We start from the raw sequence: 21,238 nt of genomic DNA, 5'->3' as shown, positions 1-21,238 counted from the left end.
TGGCTGGATAAAGAAGTTCTGGGAGTTTCTCTTCAAAATCAATCCTCATCACGCCCTGACTCTTTCCTCCTCTTCTTGGCTTTGACATTCGCGCTAGCGACACTCTGTTTTCTCTGATGCTCATCCAATGGCTGTTGTTCCTCGTCATCTTTCAGCGCACACTTGGTGACACTCGGCCAAGGAGGACAGATGTCGATGTTCTCTCGCGGAAAGATCATCTCCAGCACGCAAAAGAGAAGATAGTCCACAATGGCTACCAATACAAACAGTTTCCCCGCCCAGACTCCACAGCCGTAATATCGCTTCAGTCGATCCATCAGGGCGAAACTGAGGACAAAGTTCTGTGCAGGCTGCCCATAATGCTTGAATTCGTCATCGTAGTAGCCCTCGTTGTCAGGCGCCGACGGCGTGCCGGTGATGAGGTCGTAGACACGCTCCGTCCGACGTGCGATGTCGCTCCAGCTGTACATGTTCTTGACGAGGTCGTGAAATTTGTCTCGCCGGACAGTCTTGGAGGACGTGAGGATGCCGACAGCATCCGTCACGCCCCGGACCACGTCTTCGACCTCGGGCAGGACGAAGACTGTCATGTTCGAAGGGAGGACTTCTGGAACGCCACCGACTCGGGTTGCAACGACCATGAGCCCACATGAAGCTGCTTCCACGAGGACGGTGCCAAAAGCTTCCGTGAGCGATGTGCTGAGGAGGAGATGACCACGGACCATGACATCTCGGACTTCCTCGTGGCGGATGCTGCCTAGTAGTGTGACTCGCGCTTGCCCTGAGGGTGTATAGACGAGTTGCTGAGGTAAGCTATCGAGAGTCTGTTCCAGGTCGATCGCTTTGGGCCCGCTCCCAGCAATGATAAAGCGCAGGTTGGGATGTAGGCGCAGCAAGAGTGGAAGTGCAGAGATGAGCAGATCAGTGCCTTTGTTGTAGAACAGGCGCGAGATGACCACTATCGTGATAGGATCGCCAGGTCCGACAGGCTTGCTTGGATCAGGGGGAGGTGGCAAATAGACATCTTTGTTGCTACGTGATTTGAAGTTATCGGCCTCTGAAGGAGAGTATGGTCGGAAGTCGCGAGGCACCACAGCATTCGGGATAACAGACACTGCCAGCGGATTCAACGACGCTCGTAAGGTGGTGTTTTCCTTGCAGGTGTGGCTGACGCAGATGACATGACCAACATCGCTCAAGCTGAACTTAAGTAATTTGTTGGCCATGATACTGCCGGCGTCGCTGAAGCCGAACAGACTGTGATCGGTGAAGACAGTATGTAGGCTCATGGTCCGAGCATGGAGAATGGCCTCATGGCACAGGTTACTGAGAGATGCATGGCCGTGCACAATTTGGATCTGTTCCCGTATGAAGATGTTCCGCAGAATGGGAAAGGATGAGAATACAGTGGGAAAGGTGGTCGATCTGTAGACAACCCAGTGAGGCAGATGGTATACCTTGATGCGATTGGTCAGATAGCGTATACCACAGCGACCAGGAGAATCGTAGGCATGTGTGATGATGATGACTTTGTGGCCACGATCGATGAGTTTCTGCACAGCACTCAGTTGATGTCACTCGTGAAATGGCGGGCTCGAATGAGGATGACTTGCACTGGACAGCTGGTAGATATGGCTTTCAACACCTCCGGGCTGAGGGAAGAAGAAGTCCGAGACCATGCTGGAGAGATATGAGCGTCATGAGATGGCGGAATAGGCAAAGACGACTGACGCGATATTGTACGGCATCTTGAATGAGGTAATTAATGGCTGAAAATGGGACGAAAGAGGGTCTGGTGAGGACGATTTTATCGCTTCGGCCAGAGCTTGCGGTTGTTCAGCGTCTGCATGGCGTCAAGGTGTCGAGACCTCGCACATATGTTCCGAATGCGGTATGCAAAAGTGGTTGAAGCAGAAAAGAGTATACTCGTGTAGGTAGGTGGTAGTGAAAGAGGGAAGTGAAGGGATGCGGGACGAGCCGAATTATAGTTTCGGGAGAGAGGAACTTATGTCCATCTGTAAGCTACGGTATGCCGTAATTTTTCCATACAACATCGTCAAGAACTTCATCTTCACTTGCCTCAAGTATCTGGTGTGCAACAGTCGTCGTTATGAATGGGCTATACAAGCGGTACATCCCGCCCAAAGACGTCGCACTCCATTCAGGCTCCACACCGGCCACTGCTCCTTCGAAAGCACCACCGCCGCCGCCACCAGCACCCGAGAAGCGCAAGCGAGAGCGGACGGAAGATGAAGTCGCAGAACGCAAGGCGAAAAAGCTCCGCAAGAAGGGAATTGACCCTGCAACTGTGGCAATCACAATCAGCACCTCTAAAGACACCCGCTCTGCTGCAGTGACAGTGACGGAGACGGGTAAAAGCGCTGCATCAGTGAACATTGAAAAGGCTGCTCCTTCAGACGACGCAATCAAGGCTGCCAATGCCGCTGCTGAAGCCAGAGGAGACTTCTCGCACATCAAAAACAACAAAAAGCGACACAAACTAGAGGCAGAAGCACGGAAGGCTGGTCTGCGAGTCGCGGGCAAGATCGATGCGCCCAAGGAACAGCGTGACGATAGTCGTGAAGTGGTCGGGCTATCTAGTGAGACAACACCGCCGCCTGCTGTTGTCCAGGAGGTGCAAGAAGCTGCAGAGCTTGTGACGGAAGCGCCTATCAAAGAGAAAAGGAAGAGGAAGAAGGAGTCCAAGGAGGAGGTCGGCCAGGGAGAATCGCAGGAGGAGAAAGAAGCTGCAGAGCCTGTGACGGAAGCGCCTGTCAAAGAGAAAAGGAAGAAGAAAGAGTCGAAGGAGGAGGTTGTTAGGGAAGAACCACAGGACCAGCAAGACACTGCTACAGTCGAAGAAGCTCCACCTCACCCTACATCTCTGCCCAAAAAACGTCGACATAAGCTGGAGGCTGTGCTTACTAGTGGTAGCGCTAAAGATGAAGAATTGGTGGAGAAAGATGACAGCGACAGTCATCTATTGAAGCATACTTCATTACTGGGGAAGTTCAAGAAATCGGCCAAACGATCGCCTGTGCCAGAAGATACAGCAAAAACACTCGAAATCGAGCGAGTGACAGTGGATCACCTGGAAATTCCCGACGCAGCAGCCGATGAACTCACGCCTGATGAAGATCTAGGAAAACCGAAATGGCTACGAGAGCCTTTGATTGTCGACTCGGCCTCCGAGAAGAAACCCTGGACCGAACTCAAGCTTGATCCGCTCACGTGTGACCGATTGGAGAAGCTGAATCTTCATGGCGCTCTGCCTATTCAGCAGGCATTGGTGCCTCTGCTGCTACCCCCAGGAATTCCAGGTGCAAAGTCCCTACCAGGCTCAGAAAAAGTGCTGCCTGATGTTGTTGTAAGTGCGCCTACGGGAAGTGGTAAAACCGTTTCCTACTTACTTCCCATTGTCGAGGCCCTCCGCCACTCCAGCGCAAACCTCGTCAATTTGGGCAGACTCAGTGCTGTGATCATCGTGCCCACACAGGAGTTGGTCACTCAAGTGGCAGCAGTGGCCGAGTCACTCAGCAAAGGTAGCAAAATCAAGGTTGGTCAATCGAACAGCAAGCACAGTCTGCGAGAGGAGCAGAAGAAGCTCGTTCATCGAGGACAACGATACGACCCAGCGGAATACAAGCGATACATGGATCAAGCGGACATCGCACTGGATCGTAATCGTCCAATTGACGTAAGATTGACTGAATATGCGGCATGGCTCGAAGCTAGTCAACCAGATCCAAAGACTGCGCAATCGATCGAGACCATGCTGGACTCATCCTGGATTGATAATTTCATTCCAACCTACGAGTCGCTTATTGACATATTCGTAAGCACACCGCAGAGACTACATGACCACATTGAAAACACGCAAGGCTTCACACTTGAGAATATCGAATGGCTTGTTCTGGACGAGGCGGATAGGATGCTTGACAATCAACACAGAAGCTTTCTAGACCTTCTCAACCAGGAAACATACCGCGAGCTTCACGTCTATAGGGATTACTCTGGATCGCAGCCTCTGCAGCATCAACCACCTCGGCTGCGCAAGGTAGTCTTGTCTGCAACTATGCCAGGTGACGTGAAGGTCGAGAATGCGTTTCGCCTGCGGTTCCCAAAGCTTGTGGTAGAGCGTGGTGCAGAGGCGTCCGAACAAGCCGAGTCTGGGGCACAGGCATATGCCAGGCGGGCGAATGCTACTGTCGAGGGACATGATAGTTCAGAAGATATGGAACTGCCGGCATTTCTCAGAGAGTACTGCGTGCCCACGGGTGATGGAAGTGAGAAACCGCTTGTCGCCATTGAGCTTATAAGATCGAGAATCCTCTGCCAGACCGAGGCGAAAAGCGCTGAGACAAGCCCAACCAAACCATCGAGAAGCAGTAGCGTGGAGTCTAGCTCGAGCTCAGACTCTGGAAGTGAGGTCTCCTCGATCAGCTCCAGTGACTCTGATGACAGCTCCGACGAGAGCGATGAGGCTTCGTCTGACATGGACATAGACTCTCCACAGGCCACATCTGTCCGTCCAAGGTCCACCAGTCACGCCGCGGACAGTCTGTCCAAGCCACTAACACATGACGAGAAATCTGTGGCCCCCACCATTCTGCTCTTCACATCGAGCACCGAGACTGCCCATCGCCTGACGCACCTCATCAAAACTCTGGTTCCTGACTGGAAACCATATCTTCACACCATTCTTAAAAACACACCGAAATCGCCACAATCCAACCCGTCCCAGCCACTCATCGTCATCTCCACCGACCGCGCGGGTCGTGGTCTTGACGGCTTTGCAGGACGAATGTTCACACATGTGGTGCAATATGATGTTCCGCGGTCGCTGACTGATTATGTCCATCGAGTCGGTCGCACAGCACGAGCGGGAAGGGCAGGCGAGGCTTGGACGCTCTATACACATCGCCAAGCAGGGTGGTTCAAGGAGGAGGTGGTGAGGAGCGAGCGGATAGGAAGAAAAATGGCGGTGGAAGAGACAAAGGTGGGAAGAGCGAGTGAAGAGTTGAGCCTGAAGTACAGGCAGGCTTTGGAGGGGATGAAGGAGGAGGTCGCTGGTGGGAAAAAGAAGAAGTAAAAATAGCGAGCGACAGGCTGGGTCTCTGCGGAGAAGATATTTCATTCGACTGCGCGCTCGCTTGGAGCCGAGTCACGGAATGTATAGCTCAATATGTGATTGATTGGTCGCTTGTCTGTCCGACTACATGTAGGCAAAGATGTGAAGAAAGAACTGAAAGTGTGCACATAAGCATGTACTACCTCGGGTACCTGTACCATCAACAAAACATCAACTGAATCCACGAGAAGAAAGGCAAATGAATGAATGAAGTTAGGTAAGTAGGCAGTTCAATCATTCCAAAAAGTTTACATCTCACATCTCATATGGTATCATTGAAAACACACACACGCATGCCGCCCAACGCCACACCACACCAATAGTAACCTAACCTAACCAAACCTGGTTACCTACTCACTCACAACCGTCTTCACAATCACACGTCATGCCCACACGTCGTACACACCAGCCTCATTCCCTCCTTACCCTTCTTTTTCGCACTAAAGCTCGTTCCACCACACTTGGGACACCGCTCCTCCTCGTCCTCCTCTCGCGCATCCTCGTACGTCTCGCTGCCGCTCTCATCCGTCAATTCATCGCTGAGTTGACTCACCACTGTCCCATGCGAATTCTGTTGTTTCAACGGAGGGCGCAGCAGCATCGTACCCGCACCGTCGCCGTCGCCGTCATCTCTGCTTCCAGAGCGATATGCTCCGGTCGCGGCGAGTTGGTCTTGAGATTTGTGGAGGTCGTTGATGCGATTGGCGTGGTCTTGCCAGAGCTGTTTGTCCCAGAACATGTACGATCTGCCAGCGGGATCGAGATTTAATGCGTTATTGTCGTCCTTCGTGGAGCTGTTGTAGCGAGGTGAAGTTGGAGCGGAGCTGTTGTGGGGTGGATCGTTTCCATTACGGTGGTCCGTGCTGCCATTCATGGGCGCACGATTGATAGGTGAAGGAGATCGGACCATGACACCAGCGGCGAGAGGATGTGAGCTAGGCAGAGGCGGTTGGGCAGAGTTGACGCTGGTGGCTTTGTCGCTCGCCCCAGGCATCGTCCGACCTCTTCTGCTTTCCGTCGACTTTTTGGGTGAATTGCTTCGGCTGCGGTTCGATGCTTTGGTGGAGCTTCGCACCGGTGGATACGACTTGGATGCACTGCGTGCCGCCGCTGCCACGTTTGATGTGCTTGACAGACCTTGCTGCCAGGAGAGGATTCGATCACTGCCAGCCAATGTCGAGGTCGATCGTCGTGGTTCGCGTAAGCTGGTCAGGCTGGGCTTCGAAGCGAGTGATCGAGCGACTCCCGGTTTCGTACCCCTCTTGGAGAACAGCGAGGCACGATCGTCGTCTCTTTGTCGCTTGGACCATGCGCAGTCTTGTCGGAAGACCTTGATCCTGCCAGAGAAGTCTGCGGTAACAAGGATATTTCCCCCTTTGTGCCCAGTCTTTGCAAGGTACTGCGGCGACTCTTTGGGTCTCTCGAAGTCCGGCGGCGTATGAACGACACTGCCAGTAACGCTTTGCGGCTGCGATGAAGAATGTACACTGTCCGCTCCAGACCGTTCTGCATGGCTCAGTAATGTGATGGGGGGAGGGTTGCAGATGTCGTAGACTGGATCTTCTGATCTGCTCAGATTCTGTCGTGTCTTGGTGGGCGCAACGCATACAGCCGTGGCAATGGAGTTATGTGCATCAAATATCTCCAGTGGCGTCTTGTCACGCTTCTCGCCATACGGCTGCTCCAAAGACCAGATGTACGCTTTCTTGTCTTCGCTCCCGCAGGCGATATATCTGCCATCATCGCTGAGACTCGCTCGAATCTGGCTGCAATTGTTCTGATTGCCCCTGAACTTGAGCTCCAGACTCTTATCACGCCAGTTGTAGAGTCGGATACGAGAATCGTTACTTGTGATCAGCACCTTGGTATCGCCCGCAGCGGGAGTATTGAATGCCGTGATCCCCGTGATCTTGCTACCCTTGGCATTTTGACCTCGAGTTGATCGCACGTGGATTTGAGTCTGATACCTCAAACCTTCCGTCTCGAAGAACATGCAGAGGCCACTAAGACAGCCTGCCATGGCCGATTTGCCATCAGGCGTGAACGCGACAGCGGTGATCATATCCGGCACTTGTGCTGCAAATGCCACATTCTTGTCCGGTATGCTCCACAGTCGCAGCTTACAGTCCAGCGATCCTGCGAGGAAGAAGCGGTCGTCCTTGGGATGAAAAGCGATCGATGGCACAAAGTCATTGTGCTTGAACGTGCAAAGACATCCGCTCCTGCTCACATGCCATAGTCGCACAGTCTTATCCATGGACGAAGAGAGCAGAAAATTGTTCTTACTCCAGCTCAAGTCCAGCACCGTCGAAGAATGACCCTCGTACTCTTGAATGGGCTTGCTTTGGAAGACGGGAGCGCTCAAATGCTCAGCGTGAGCGGCATCACCCTCGCTCTCCAACGCTTCTTGCCGTTCATGCTTCTGCCTGTCCTCGGGACTGGCCAAGACCGCCCAAATCCTCACAATCTTGTCCGCTCCAGCTGCTGCAAGGTACTTTCCATCCCGGCTGAACTCCATCGCCCAGATCGTCTGGCTGGCATCAGGAATGGTGGGATTATGCTTCCTCCTTAATTTATTGCTCGAGCTCTGTCTCGAAATGTTGGACTTTTGATTACAAGACAACTCCTGCGCGAGGAATAATCGGTCAAAGTCCTTTTCTTGTTTGTACTTTGCCCTGACTTTGATATACGCTGGCGGCTGTGGATGTCTCGGACTGAAGCCCATATTATCCATCTTTTGCGTAAAGACCTCCGCGTCGTTCCCTTCTGGTCGATCATCGCTCGCAGTGTCCTCGTCTTCGGGCGTGTCGTCTTCGAGCGCATCCTTCTTTTTGGTGCCACCCATCAGCCTGCTTAAGAACGCCACAGCCTTAACGCCTTTCTTGATCTCTTTGCGCGACTCTCGGTCTCGATCGTGGGCGGTCGCGTCATTCGCGTCGATTCGGGATGCGGTGTCGAAGTGCGGTCCGGGAGAAGTGGCTCTCTGCTCGTCGCCGCCAGACTGGGACTTGTCATCGTCGCGCTGGCTTCTCCCATCAGCCGTCCTAGGTCGAGGCGTGCTGGAGTTGTTGCTGTTCAGCGTGGTCAAAATCGCGCTGGTCCGGCGGAGGATGTGCTGTGATGTTAACGCAGTCAGCATGCGATTTCTCCTTGCTTCCTGGGTTGATGACAGGACACAGCAGGAACTCGCTTACCTACCTGTGATAAAGGATCAATGCCGGGTGATTGTGGCTGCTGCTGCTGCTGCTGCTCGTGCTGCGGTCTGTTGTTCCCATTCGCATCCTCCCGAGCCTGGCCGTTGGTTGCACCAGCTGACGCATTGTTTGACAGCGTCCTGATCAGCCGGCCAGGCGAAGGCCAGCTCGAGCCCGACTCTGGTCGTCCTAACCCGCACCCATCGTCAGCCTCCACATCTCTGCCATACCTCGACGCTCTTTCTTGTTGGAACTCCACTTCACCTACCATGTTTCCCCGGCGTAGTCGGCCTCCCGCCACCAACCACCCTCGCGCTCAATCCCTCCGCGAATCCTCCAATCTCCTTCGCAGGACTCTGCGCTGGACTCGGAACTCCCTTTTCGTTGTGCGGATCGGTCAAGATAATGGAAGGGAGATGTTGCGTTCCGGCGGTCATGTCCGCTCGCACAGTGGTGTACAATAGGTATTATGATTATTATAGGTATCCCTTCGATGGTTCGGAGTTGCTTGCGATCGCGAGAAGTCCCTCAACATTCACTGCTAGGTAGTCCTTGTCGCATTATTGAATCGCGACCACGGCGACAATGGCAACCTGCCAACAACGAGCATGCGAGTGCTGTAAGATGGTGTTTCATTCGTCCCAGATTCTGCCTTTTGCGTGGGGGGGTTGGGAGAACAAGTCAATTCGGAGGTATGAAACTCTTCTCCGTTGGTTGGTTGGTCCGTTGGTTTGTAGAAACTCTATCTGTTATCTCGCTCGGGGCCCGAGGAGTCAGGTAGTCTCAAAGGTGCAGAGTTGTTGTTGACCTGGGTCCTGAAGGTAGACAAGAGGCTCAGATGGTGGGACTCACGAGTTGGTATATATCACAATACTACGAGGTCAATGAGAAGTTCACTACAGCCATATAAGGTAGATAGATAGACTACTGAGATACGACGGAGCTTTGACTTCATCGGCGCATGGCATGGGATGCAGGGCGACGACGTCATCATGTTCTCTTTTATCCGCCGGAGACACGCGCATCTGATATTACAATGATTATATCCACTTTAACCTCGTAGCCTCGTACTGATATCACACCGAACGAACGACGAACGGCGGAACAGCGGTAGAACTGCTTTTTTTGGCCCTTTTTCTTCTACCATCTACAATCTACCGAACTACCTTCATTCCATTACATGTATTCTCCCCCTGACCCCCCACGTGTCGTACATCATCATTGATCGCGTGAGACTTATTCTTGGGACATGCGGATGTGCACAAGGGACAGTACCAGGACACCGACAAATTACAATTGGGATAAATAAAATACATGTCAACGAAGACGGTACCGTACGCTACCGTATACCTACATGTGACCTTTGCGTTTTAAGAGGTACCTCACACGGTAGGATATTTGCCAAGAGGGAGGTTTTTTGGTATACGAGTATCCGTGAGAAACACTGTCTCAAACGCCCAGCCACCCAAGCGACGGGTACGGGAAGAAATCATGATGATGAAATGATGTATTGTGGGTTGAGGCGCATACATGTATGCGAGCCATCCGAGGACGACGCAGCGGCACGTTAAAACGGAGAACAGTACCTAGATAGTGATTGGTTCTGATAATATGATAATACAGTAAATTGTGCAACTTCTCTCTACTGCAGGGTATCATTTTCCTTCCCTCTTGTCATATCTTGGTGTTGTTGTTGTTGTTCTCTATCCTGAACATGAGTCGAGAGACAAAAGTCGCAAAAAAGAGTACACATCTTGACTCTCATTTTAATAACAAACGCCCCTGGCCATGCCATGCCGTGCCATGCCCATCAGAGTATCGTGATCCCCATGTCCCCAAACGCCAGTTTGCAATGCACTACACCCTACCATCACCTCTTTAAAAGTCCTCGTTAAAGGCAAAGTCACCGTTCATCAGAGGTGCCTCGAACCCGGGCGTAGCAGCATCGCTCTTAGCTTGTTGCTTCTTGATGCCCTCCATGACACCAGCCTTTTGGTAGTCTCCCACACGCTTCTCGAAGAAGTTGGTCTTGCCACCGAGCGAGATGTTCTCCATAAAGTCGAATGGGTTGGTGGCGTTGTAGAACTTCTGGTTGCCAAGCGCGAGGAGCAGACGGTCGGCCACAAACTCGATGTACTGGCACATGAGCTTCGCGTTCATGCCGAGGAGTGCGCAGGGGAGGGCGTCTGTCAAGAACTCTTGCTCAATCGCGACGGCCTCGACGATGATGCTCTGTACAACAGCCTTGGATGGCTTCTTCTTCAGGTGCGAGAACAGCAGACACGCAAAGTCGGTGTGCATGCCTTCGTCGCGCGAGATGAGCTCGTTGGAGAAGGTGAGGCCAGGCATCAGACCACGCTTCTTCAGCCAGAAGATGGATGCAAAAGAGCCGGAGAAGAAGATGCCTTCCACTGCAGCAAAGGCGATCAGTCGCATGGCAAAGGTCGAGCTCTTGTCACTGATCCATCGAAGTGCCCAGTCAGCCTTTCTGCGGATGCAAGGGATGTTGTCGATGGCGTTGAACAGGTATGTTCGTTGTTTAGGCTCGCTGATGTATGTGTCAATGAGGAGGGAGTAGGTCTCGGAGTGGATGTTCTCCATCATGATCTGGAATCCGTAGAAGCATCGCGCTTCGGGTACGGTCACTTCGGCACTGAAGCGTTCCACCAGGTTCTCGTTGACAATGCCATCTGATGCGGCGAAGAAGGCAAGAACATGTGAGATGAAGAAACGCTCGTCGTCGGTGAGGCGCTTGTTCCAGTCATGCAGATCCTTTGATAGATCAATCTCTTCGGCGGTCCAGAATGATGCTTCGGCCTTCTTGTACATGTTCCAGATCTGTTCCCTTGTCAGCGCGCGTGTCCATCTACTTTGTTGACGCGTCAGAGTCGCGTTATTGTTGACCTACCTCGTGGTACTTGATGGGGAACAACACGAATCGTTGTGGGTTCTCCGCCAGCAAAGGCTCCACCTCTTCATCGTCCTCCTTTATCGTCTCTGCCTCGACCTTCTTCGCTATTGGCTCAGGCAGGTCATCTGGAATGCCTTTCACTGGAACCGCGACTTGGTCGGATGCGTATTGTGCCTCGCGGTTCTCCTTGTCGGCCTCGGAGAACTGCACTTTCTTGATCGGGGACTCCATCTTGAATGCTTCAAGGGCTGAGGTCGCCTGCGAGAGAATATTAGAAGACTGGTCAGGGTCTGGCACGCGGCGGCGCGAGAACGTCATGATTGGCGAACCTTCTTGCTCGGCGTGGTCTGCACACTCATGGTAGATGTTGGTCTCTGTATGTATGTTCGGTGTGATGACGATGGATGGCGAGGACAAAGGATGTGAAGATGGCGCGTGGCAAGAGAAATCGCGTTGTTGTTGTTGTGAATAAAGAAACAGCAGAGAGAGAGAGAGGAAGATGTCTGCACTTTAAGGCTCAGTCGCGTCGCGCTCGATCGCGTGTATGGTCCGTGCACTGTTTGGCCAAGACCCACCAAACGCGTCTTCCAGCCTCGTCTATGTCCGCGTCTCCGTCTGAGTCGACCATACATGTAGGTACTATGATGATATCCGTTCTCGGCCCGCGTTGATGATGAGGAATCATCAGACCATTCTCCTGCTCAGGCCAGGGGCAAACATTGCTTTAGCCAGCACGTTGGGGGCACAAGAGCGGAAGCATGCCGGACAGCAGACCATAGGAACATGTAAGCACATACCTTACCTTTACTCAGAAAGGATATGTGCCGAGTCTACAGTAGAGCGACGCGATATGGCACTCTGCGCGCGTCCATCGGACATGGCTGCAGTGGACCAGGAACGTAGTGTGAAATCCGCTTTCTCCGTTGTGAGTAGGAAGATCTGAATGCCCTCCAAGTGCAGAGTGGCATATGAGCTTCAGCATGAGCTGACTGGTGGCGTAGAGGTAGACCACGCAGCGAGAATGAACACATCAAGACGTCAAGCTTGAAGACGATAATGAGGACGAGGACGAGGACGAGGATCAAGATGTGCAAGGCGACAGCGTGTGAAAAATGTCTCAAAAGGCAAATGTTTGTCGAATAAATATGAATCATTGTCGGGAGCACCCAAGGCACACGCGTGGCAGAAGACATTCGACGTGATGCTAGAACACCTACCAAGCTGCCTTAGGTTCCTTACCTTAGGTAGAACTCTTCGTCAAACATCCACCACAACACCAGCAACCTCTCGAGCGCCTCCTTTGCACAAGCCTCCGACCTACACGCATCTTCGACATGGCCACGTTCACTGCTCGCAGTAAGTCGAATGCCATCTCATGCATCAACTGATACCTGATCCGACCACTGACGCCGCGGCCACAGTCCATCCGCCACACCTGCGCCCGAAGCGACCTGCAACTCTCGGGACTGACAGCACCGCCTTCCCGCCCTCTTCCACTCCGCGATCACTGTCGGCCACAGCCACTGCCTTCGAAATGAACGTGAACGGTGCTCCATCGGCACGCGCTGCCACTGACGACCTCGACATAGTGGACGATGGCGACTTTGGCGAACCATCACGCACCTCTTCACCACCCTCAGAAGACTCCCTCCACGCGCCCGCTGTCCAGCGCTATGGCGCCGAGGACCTCGTGGGCATTGGCCGCCAGTGCAGCAATCGCCTGCCACCAGCCAGTGCCATCCAAGCCATGTTTCTCTACGAGTTGCAGCGAGAGACCGAGGCGGAGCGGCTCTTCCATAGCCAGATGTTCCGCCTGGCCAAGTCTGAAGACGAGGTCGCCGTCCAGTCTCGCCGCTTCGCTGGAATGGAGTCGCGCATGCTCAAGCTCGAAACTCAGCTCGCTCTACAAGGACTGGCACAGGAAAAACGCATCGCTGCCAACCAGGCTCGTCTTGCGGAGGCCGAAGGAAAGCTGAGTGCCATCGCCGACCAGCTCAACAAGGTCCAGGAGTTGAAGAAGGAGATCGCCGTAGCTGCCATTGATGAGGCCAAGCGAGCTGCTCAAGATGCCGTTGCTGCAGCCACAAACCACGCTGTGCCCTCTTCTGGTAAGTAGCATGACCACTCGACAGCATCCCCTGTGTTCGGTACCTCCCTGATCTCATGCTCCACTGGCATGCTGAGCTGGGAGACCGGCATGGCCGAGATAGGTCCTCATTTTCAGACAGAAACACTTGCTAACTCTTCACCCTGCTACTTCTAGGAGACTTCCCAACCGCCGAGTTCCAGAACATGCAGCTGGAAATCGACGTTCTCTTCCACGACCGCGACGGCATCATCGCCAAGCTCACTGCTGCCCGCGACCGCATCGAAGATCTCGTGCAAGACGTCCAGCAGCTCAAAATCCAGCCAACCGAAGGCCAGGTTTCCAATTCTGGTGGTGGTCCATGTTCTCCTCCCAGCCCGCCAGCCGCAGTCCAGCCTGAGGCAGTCGTCACTGGCGGCAGCAGCAACAACACCACCACCGCCACCGAGGATCTCGTCGATACGAGCATTCCAAATGGTCCGGAGTCCTCTCTCCCTCTGTATAGTATGTACGAAGAACTGACAGATTTGGTGTTGTAGGCAAGCCTGCTTGGACGGCTTCGGATGCTGTCCAGGAGAGGAAGGCGAAGGCGTTTTTGTGATGGGAAGCTTCCCAAGCAACACGCTTGCCTCCATGCCTTCGTACTTGCTGCTGCTGCTGCTGGATGCCACGAGGTGGTGTTCTGAGTGTATGTAGGGGTCGAGTAGGCAGCGTTACCAAAATTCACGGTGCGCATACATAAATGGAAAGGAAAAATGCCTCATACCTATTTCTTTTTTCTTTTTTCTTTTCTTTTTCTTTTCTTTGTTGATTTGCTCTGGAGAACTTTCCGCATGCCCAAGTAGGTACCTTCAGTACCTTTTACATCATACCTTACCTACCTGTACTCTCTCCCGACTTCGTCTCTCAGCTACGCTACCTACCTACCTTGCATGCCGTTTCGTTTTGTTTCATTGTGTCTAGGGAGAGAGAGGGCGGGGGAAGGGAGAGAGAAGAATAACCGCATCCCCAAGTTTCGCAGCTCCCTTAATTTTCTATTTATCAATCACAGTCGTGTCGTCCCCGACTTTCGAACTCTATCGCTCCAATGCACACGCAAAGACTCAGACCCATAATCCACCTCTGGCGGCGCCGCCGTCGTGGTGGTGACAGAAGCATCCGCAGCAGCAATTTCACTTCCCGCCTCGATTCCATCAGTTCCGACGCCGGTAAATTCGTAATTTAGGAAACCTTCATCGCCGGTGAAGTGCCTGTTTTTCGAGAGAGAGAAGATCACGCGTGTGTTTGTGTAAGCAGCGAGCCGCCGATATGAGGTGCGCATTGAAATCAACCAAAGCAAAAAGGAAAACGGAAGCAGCAGCGCTTAATGATGGCAAAATGACCCCATCCACATCATGCCCACAGATAAGGTAGGTAAGAGAGATCCCAGCACTACTGGGATCTCTTTTTGGGTGGGTCTGCTGCTTGCTGCTCGGCAGTAGGGGCAGGACCGAGAGTTTCGGGTGCTTTGCCATACTCCATCTTGTACTGATCCTTTTCCATCTCGAAATTCCTGCAAGTTGAAAGAAGAACAAAAAGAGGTTAACTGCCACCTCTTGTTTTTCGCGAAATCTTTTCAATAGCAAGCAGAAAAGCAAGGGGAAAAAAGAAGCACGCGTACGCATGATGCGAAAAGAAAAGGGAAATGTGAACTCACCATCCTCTCTCTGCTCCGCCACTCAAGAATGAACAGTCTCCATTCACTTCACAATCCCAACCTCCTCCCACTCCTGCTCCCCTCCATCCCAAATCGGGCACTTCGTCCGCTTTCTTCTCATCCCACCCCTCGGCAATCTGCCCTCGGAACCCACCACCCGTAAACTTCGACTGAGGCTTCCTCACAAACTTCGAAAACGAACACGTAAAGCAGTTGAAATCCTCTTCTCCCTCATTTTCCGGCATCTTCCCCGTCAGAGCCCGTCCGATGGCAATCATAGCAGCCGCATGAGTACATATCAATAACGTCTTGGGCTCATTCTGGTCAGAGTCTGCCCGAGAAATGATACTGCTGAGCGCATACGCGATGCGATCGTGCAATTGAGGAATCGATTCGCCATTCTTCGAAGGGATAATACTCTTCTCCGCTTCGACCAAATTCTCGAAATGTTCATTCAGAACCGAGATGGTCGCGGGAGAAGGATGATCGAAACGTGCTTGGCCGTAGAACTCGCCTACCCCGCGGTCGACGTGGATGGTGGCGTTTTTGCCAGAAGACTTTTGAGTTTCTGTGAAGGGTTGGAGCGTTTGGATACAGCGGTAGAACGGCGAGGAGTAAATGAGATCTACCGGTGGATGCACTTGTGAGAGGTGTTTGCCTAGTTGTTGGGCTTGTTGCACGCCGTAGGAGGCGAGCGCTGGGTCGGCCACGATGCCTGTGGGAGAGGGGACTGTGCTGTTGTAGTGGCCTGTGGAAGGGTCGACAGTCCAATTTGAGCGGTACTATAGGAGAAGAAGGCGTTCGTCAGTGCGGTTTCTTGGAGGGGAGTAGGAATGTCGATGTAGTGGGACTACCGAGCAGTAGAACAGTAGGTATGGCTTCGAAGAACGATGGATTTCTGGATAGACTTGATTGAAGAGGTCGACGAGAGCGAGATGCATGTACTTACGCCATGTCTCACGACATATATGACTTCCAGCATCGTCGTTGGTGGAGGTGCTGTATTATGGAGAATTATTGTGAAGCTGAGTAGTCACTGTTGTTTCCTTCAAGAAGGTGGCAAGTGGATTGTCACAAACGAAAGTTCACGAGATGGAAGTGGAAGGATGGAACAAGATGGGCCGAGGGCTGTGCAAATATGGAATGATGACATTCCTTCGTTTGTCTTTGCACTGGATCAAACATTACCTATGTACCTTACTGACCTACCTAATTGAGGCAAACAAAGAGCAGAGAGCACTACAGGCCAACAGTAGGTCGCGCATGTTGCGAGAGTGGTTTCATATTGATCTTGGCAGTCAAAACGCGGCATGGATTGTGTAGGTGAATTCAAGCTTTTTGGATTCGTTTGAGACATACATGGAGCTGGTCTAATGCGTGCACTCTATACTGCAGAATGCAGAAGCGGCAGCGGCAGCGTCAAGCAATGGTATAGAACTCCCGCGTGTGCCCTGCCGACATGCAATGTCCATTTGCCATTCCCCTCGCCGTTTCTCGTGGTGAAATTGGTGGCTTGTCATCATGCGCCATTCGACCTCTACGAAACACCTATCAAACTCCGCCTGTCTCCAGCCAATTCCAAGTTGAGTATCAGACCTATGCGGCAGTGATGGCCTTCTTCTGGCGTGTAGCACGTTGGCGGGAATTGAGGTGCGCGGTGCGGGCGACAGTCTCTGGGGCCTTGTGCACGACCTCCTCGCCCTCGGTCAGGATCAGCTCGATGTGGCATGGGTTGCTCATGTATGGGTTGATCTGGGTATATCATTAGTATCGCAAGACAGGGTCGAGCAGGGGGAAGAGAAGACTCACACGACCGTGAGCACGGTATGTGCGGCGACGCTGCTTTGGTGCCTGGTTGACCTGAATGTGCTTGACAATCAAGTTGGAGGTATCCAGACCCTTGGTGTCGGCGTTGGCCTCAGCGTTCTTAAGAAGCGAGGACAAGAACTCAGCCGACTTGACGGGCCAGCGAGCCTTGCTCACACCAAATGCCTTGCCTGTTGTATAGTCTCAGTATGTTTGTCCGCTTTCCGCGCCTATGTGTGTCTCCATCTATGCATCCCCGCACTGACGGCCACATCACCAGTAGATGGGCTACGTACCTTGGGCAGTACGGCCAGTGCTCCCAGCATATCTCCTCATGGGCACCGCCTCGGCCTTGTTCTGGACGTTGTCGAGATAGGTGAGGGCGCGCTGCAGCTTCCATCCGTTGATGGCCTGCGCAGTCTCGCGGGTGTTCTTGAACGACACACGCAGGTAGGAACCGCGAGCGCGGGCGCTCTTGGCGGACTCGATCTCGGTGGCGGCGTAACGGACCATGTCGTCGTCGGTGTGGGTGGGTGGGTAGGTGGTCGAGGGGGATGGTCGTTGGGCGTGCAGCAGCAAAGTCGAGATGGCTCCAGTCGAAATCTCAAAGTGTTCGTGCCAAGATTGTCCGAACTCTGTCCACTAGACTCCTCTTGGACTAGCTCCAGTGGACTTTTTCGTCGAGAGCTTCCCTTCAAGATTTCGTGCAAACCCAGCTTCACAACCCAACAACCACATCACTCCACTGCTCAATTCGATAACATGGCTTTCACTCCTGGAGGCCGAGGTGGTCGTGGTGGTGGTGATCGAGGACGAGGCGGCGGACGAGGCGGCTTCGGCGGCGACAGAGGCGGGCGAGGTGGCTCAAGAGGTATTCCACTAGCTTTCCTGAGCTTCGGACAGACAAGAAAAACCTGCTGACAATATCCAGGTGGCTTTGGCGACCGCGGTGGCCGAGGCGGTGGTCGCGGCGGCTTCGGCGACAGAGGTGGGCGTGGTGGCGGCGGCCGAGGACGTGGTGCACCGCGTGGGCGTGGAGCTCCTCGCGGTGGCAGAGGCGGCGCAGGTGCAAAGGTACAACAACTATCCTCAATACCTCTGTACTGACCCCACTAACTGCTTCCAGGGTGGTCAGAAAGTTATCATTGAGCCTCACAGACACGCTGGTGTGTTCGTTGCTCGCGGCAAGGAAGATTTGCTCGTGACCAAGAACCTGACTCCAGGCGAGGCCGTCTACGGTGAGAAGCGCATCTCCATCGACACACCCAACACCACCACCGGCGACGCGACCAACGGTGACTCTGTCACAACCAAGACCGAGTATCGCGTGTGGAATCCTTTCCGATCGAAGTTGGCGGCAGGTATCCTTGGTGGTCTTGAGGACATCCACATGAAGCCTGGCAGCAAAGTTCTCTACCTGGGAGCTGCTTCTGGCACATCTGTCTCGCACGTCGCTGACATTGTTGGTCCAACTGGTACCGTCTTCGCCGTCGAATTCTCACACCGATCTGGTCGCGACCTGATCAACATGGCCACACATCGCACAAACGTCATCCCCATTGTGGAGGATGCCCGTCACCCTCTCAAGTATCGTATGCTCGTCAGCATGGTCGACTGCATCTTCGCCGACGTTGCGCAACCCGATCAAGCACGTATCGTCGGTCTGAATGCTCACCAGTTTCTCAAGGTGGGCGGTGGTGTCCTCATCTCCATCAAAGCCAGCTGTATCGACTCGACTGCATCACCAGAGGCTGTGTTCGCAAGAGAAGTAGTCAAGCTCAGGGAAGAGCGCATCAAGCCAAAAGAGCAACTCACACTGGAGCCTTTCGAGCGTGACCATGCCATGGTCGTCGGTGTTTACCAGCGTGCCGGATAAGCCTTCGCTGCTTTTTGTCAAGATGAATATGACGATGTTACAATGGAACTCAGTTCGGGTTGGCGTTCTGTGGCGCAATGAAGGCGCATCGAATAAGCCCCAAGGACCAGGCTCGGAGAGATTGATTTTGACTTACTTGCTGTGTTAGACCTCATAACATTCTGTACAGCATTCTCACTTTCGCCCCGTCCATTTTCATGGACCGTCCACTCAAAGCGAACGTGAGCAGATGAAGTATACGCACGGATGTCAAATTGCAATGCAGCCCAAATTCAATGGCTATCGTTGTGCCGCTTTCGAGAAGTGCAAGAGTAATAAATTGCCTCGCTAACCCAATTTCCGATTCGTTCCTCTTGGACGACGTTGGAGGGAAGCAGGGCCTACACATCGTTTGTGGCGACTTGCTTGGACATGAAAGGAAATGTCCTATATTCATCTGAAGGTTCGTTGGCACTTCTCCTGCTTCTTCTTCCATCCTCATATGATGAACATCATTAGCTCTAGATCCGGAGCCCAACGTGGCGTTGATGGAACTTATTGATTAGTCTTTCTGACTTGAGGTTTCGATTGCACTTCGACAACATGATATTCCACCATGGACATGCGCTAATTGTTCTTGACAGATCCACTTTTGTTCATTGTACCGAATATTGAGGGTCAACCGTGCGCGCATTTCTTTGACTAACTGTAGAATAAAGAAATTGTTTTGCTTCTTTCACTTTCACCTCTTACAAGGCGGGAAACAAGAGGAGCTCTTCCCTCTTTGTCTATCAACAAGAAGATCTTGGCTTTCACCAGACACTCGTCCTTTGAAGTGAACTGTCGCGAGCCTTTTGCAATGCCAGTACAATGAATGATACTTTTCTGAACAGAACAAAGACGGACAAGATACATAAGCCGGAAATGAACTCCCCTCTCCAACTTACTCTCAACCACTACATTCTTCAGCACTCTCACATAGCGTCTGGTACGCTTAGCTAAAGATTCTAGTGTCACGAACATCACCGCATCCACAACACCCAACGCCACACACAATGGCCCATCAGAACTTCGGTTCGTTCGGGCGGCCGGCAGATGAACTCGCCATCGACCCCTGCCTCCTCAACTCAGGCTACAACACCGATACGTCCATGGCCAGCAGTCGACCCCAAGTTCCCCTTCAATCCTCCACGAAGCCAACTTCAGCACCTCTTGAAGGTGTCACATACTCGTTCCGCACGGACATTGGCTGGCACATCCCCGTCAAACACGAGTCAAACTTCTACCATCCCGAAGTAGGCTACTACGTTGGAACCCCTGTCCCATCTTGGATAGTGACTGCTGCTACTGCTCCTGTGCCCGCCCCTACGACCACCCCTACGTTCGCTCCTGCACCCGCTCCTGCACCCGCCCTTGCGCCCGAATTTGCACCCGCTCCCGCCGTGACAGCCTTCGACGAGCAGCAATACGTAGACTTCCAGGCCTACACGGATCTCAATGCGCATCATTATCCGGAGCCCAATGCATCAGGATCTACAGGGCCATATGTGCAAAGCACCTACCCAGTAGGTCAAGAAGTCTACGATGTCGATTACTACTCTGGCCTGGATCTCGACCAGCTCTTCCCACCGTCCACTTCCTCAAATCAGCCAGCAGAGCGCCGGCCTCTGACTTCACGCAGCGAAGCCCGTAACAAAAGACGTATCGCAGCAAGCGATCGTGCCCTTCGTCGCCGTGAGAAGAGGAGCCCCGATCAATACACGCCTCGACGCTCTTCCATCATCCAAGCCTGTATCTGCCATCCAGTAGCCGCAACGTTCGAAAAGGTGAAACGACCCGCAAACTCTTTCATCAACTTCCGCTCAGTGAGAACTTTGCCACCTGCACTCCTCGCACTGCTGCCCAAGAAAGAGCAAGATGAATTCAAGAGTAGAGGCAGACTTACAATTCTACAAGCGAAGTTCCTGTGGGATACAATGAAGCAACGACCGGAATTGGCTGGGATCAAGGAGTATTACGACAAGCAAGCAGAAGATATTGCTGCACAACACAAGGCACAGTATCCCGACTGGAAATTCCAGCCAAAAACTCAGGTCACACTCGACTTCGGCGACGAGAACTGCAAGTGCGGAGCGTGGACTGTCAACATGGAGGAGAGAGAACGGAGGAAGAACGGAGCCTGTGGGGAGACGAGCCCTTATCATGCTCACAATGCGGGCAGGAGCAGGAGCATTCGTGCTCAGCGCAAATACCACGACATCGATGAGGAGCCAGAAGACAGCGAGTCCGAGAGCGAACTTTCGGAACCGCCCTTCGATCTCGAAGGTGAAGTAATGCCGACTCCTCGCAACACGCACCGATTGAACGACCGCTTGAACTCGCAGCTCAATCGGGCTGATCGACACAGGATGTCCCCATCCCCAACTCCGTTCGCGACGCCTTCACGACGAGCGCCTAGTCGACGTGCTCACAAGCATGTCAACTATGTTCTAGACGAAGAGTCCGACGAGGATCTGGAGTGAGTTGGTTTCTGCCCATGTCCCCGCTCCGCCCCCCCCC

The 21,238-nt window shown here is 53.0% G+C and overlaps 9 protein-coding genes across 9 annotated transcripts; 4 read left to right on the top strand and 5 right to left on the bottom strand.

The window, feature by feature from the left end:
- Positions 1-2: 2 nt before the first annotated feature.
- Positions 3-1,846, bottom strand: SEPMUDRAFT_147651 (glycosyltransferase family 4 protein). The gene is made up of 3 exons (XM_016904439.1): positions 1,732-1,846; positions 1,614-1,680; positions 3-1,553 (listed from the first exon to the last, which is right to left on the bottom strand). The coding sequence occupies exons 1-3, from the start codon at positions 1,746-1,748 to the stop codon at positions 39-41; spliced, it is 1,599 nt and encodes a 532-aa protein (XP_016764029.1). The 5' UTR covers positions 1,749-1,846; the 3' UTR covers positions 3-38.
- Positions 1,847-3,250: 1,404 nt separating this feature from the next.
- Positions 3,251-5,092, top strand: SEPMUDRAFT_36988 (P-loop containing nucleoside triphosphate hydrolase protein; the record flags this gene model as incomplete). The annotated part of the gene is made up of 1 exon (XM_016908654.1): positions 3,251-5,092. A coding segment is annotated over one exon (1,842 nt), but the record flags the coding sequence as incomplete, so codon positions are not given.
- A 257-nt stretch (positions 5,093-5,349) lies between these two features.
- Positions 5,350-8,986, bottom strand: SEPMUDRAFT_147650 (WD40 repeat-like protein). Its single transcript, XM_016904438.1, has 3 exons — positions 8,594-8,986; positions 8,330-8,514; positions 5,350-8,246 (listed from the first exon to the last, which is right to left on the bottom strand). Exons 1-3 carry the CDS (start codon positions 8,760-8,762, stop codon positions 5,508-5,510), a joined length of 3,093 nt encoding a protein of 1,030 aa, XP_016764027.1. The 5' UTR covers positions 8,763-8,986; the 3' UTR covers positions 5,350-5,507.
- A 936-nt stretch (positions 8,987-9,922) lies between these two features.
- On the bottom strand, positions 9,923-11,694 carry SEPMUDRAFT_124078 (Ribonuc_red_sm-domain-containing protein). Its single transcript, XM_016901881.1, has 3 exons — positions 11,566-11,694; positions 11,234-11,494; positions 9,923-11,163 (listed from the first exon to the last, which is right to left on the bottom strand). Exons 1-3 carry the CDS (start codon positions 11,593-11,595, stop codon positions 10,204-10,206), a joined length of 1,251 nt encoding a protein of 416 aa, XP_016764026.1. The 5' UTR covers positions 11,596-11,694; the 3' UTR covers positions 9,923-10,203.
- Positions 11,695-12,512: 818 nt separating this feature from the next.
- SEPMUDRAFT_81122 (uncharacterized protein) lies at positions 12,513-14,082 on the top strand. The gene is made up of 4 exons (XM_016910263.1): positions 12,513-12,592; positions 12,658-13,344; positions 13,500-13,799; positions 13,862-14,082. The coding sequence occupies exons 1-4, from the start codon at positions 12,571-12,573 to the stop codon at positions 13,921-13,923; spliced, it is 1,071 nt and encodes a 356-aa protein (XP_016764025.1). The 5' UTR covers positions 12,513-12,570; the 3' UTR covers positions 13,924-14,082.
- Positions 14,083-14,330: 248 nt separating this feature from the next.
- Positions 14,331-16,044, bottom strand: SEPMUDRAFT_147646 (phosphoglycerate mutase-like protein). The gene is made up of 3 exons (XM_016904437.1): positions 15,968-16,044; positions 15,019-15,800; positions 14,331-14,572 (listed from the first exon to the last, which is right to left on the bottom strand). The coding sequence occupies exons 1-3, from the start codon at positions 15,998-16,000 to the stop codon at positions 14,368-14,370; spliced, it is 1,020 nt and encodes a 339-aa protein (XP_016764024.1). The 5' UTR covers positions 16,001-16,044; the 3' UTR covers positions 14,331-14,367.
- Positions 16,045-16,340: 296 nt separating this feature from the next.
- Positions 16,341-17,392, bottom strand: SEPMUDRAFT_147645 (60S ribosomal protein L17). The gene is made up of 3 exons (XM_016904436.1): positions 17,121-17,392; positions 16,828-17,015; positions 16,341-16,770 (listed from the first exon to the last, which is right to left on the bottom strand). The coding sequence occupies exons 1-3, from the start codon at positions 17,335-17,337 to the stop codon at positions 16,615-16,617; spliced, it is 561 nt and encodes a 186-aa protein (XP_016764023.1). The 5' UTR covers positions 17,338-17,392; the 3' UTR covers positions 16,341-16,614.
- A 153-nt stretch (positions 17,393-17,545) lies between these two features.
- On the top strand, positions 17,546-19,614 carry SEPMUDRAFT_147644 (Fibrillarin). Its single transcript, XM_016904435.1, has 4 exons — positions 17,546-17,695; positions 17,756-17,898; positions 17,951-19,142; positions 19,324-19,614. The coding sequence occupies exons 1-3, from the start codon at positions 17,587-17,589 to the stop codon at positions 18,698-18,700; spliced, it is 1,002 nt and encodes a 333-aa protein (XP_016764022.1). The 5' UTR covers positions 17,546-17,586; the 3' UTR covers positions 18,701-19,142; positions 19,324-19,614.
- A 120-nt stretch (positions 19,615-19,734) lies between these two features.
- Positions 19,735-21,201, top strand: SEPMUDRAFT_114962 (uncharacterized protein; the record flags this gene model as incomplete). Its single annotated transcript, XM_016901121.1, has 1 exon — positions 19,735-21,201. One exon carries the CDS (start codon positions 19,735-19,737, stop codon positions 21,199-21,201), a length of 1,467 nt encoding a protein of 488 aa, XP_016764021.1.
- Positions 21,202-21,238: the final 37 nt, after the last annotated feature.

The sequence above is a fragment of the Sphaerulina musiva genome (genome assembly GCF_000320565.1).
Source record: "Sphaerulina musiva SO2202 unplaced genomic scaffold SEPMUscaffold_2, whole genome shotgun sequence".
NCBI lineage: Eukaryota > Fungi > Ascomycota > Dothideomycetes > Mycosphaerellales > Mycosphaerellaceae > Sphaerulina > Sphaerulina musiva.
This window is presented reverse-complemented; position numbering and strand designations above follow the sequence as displayed.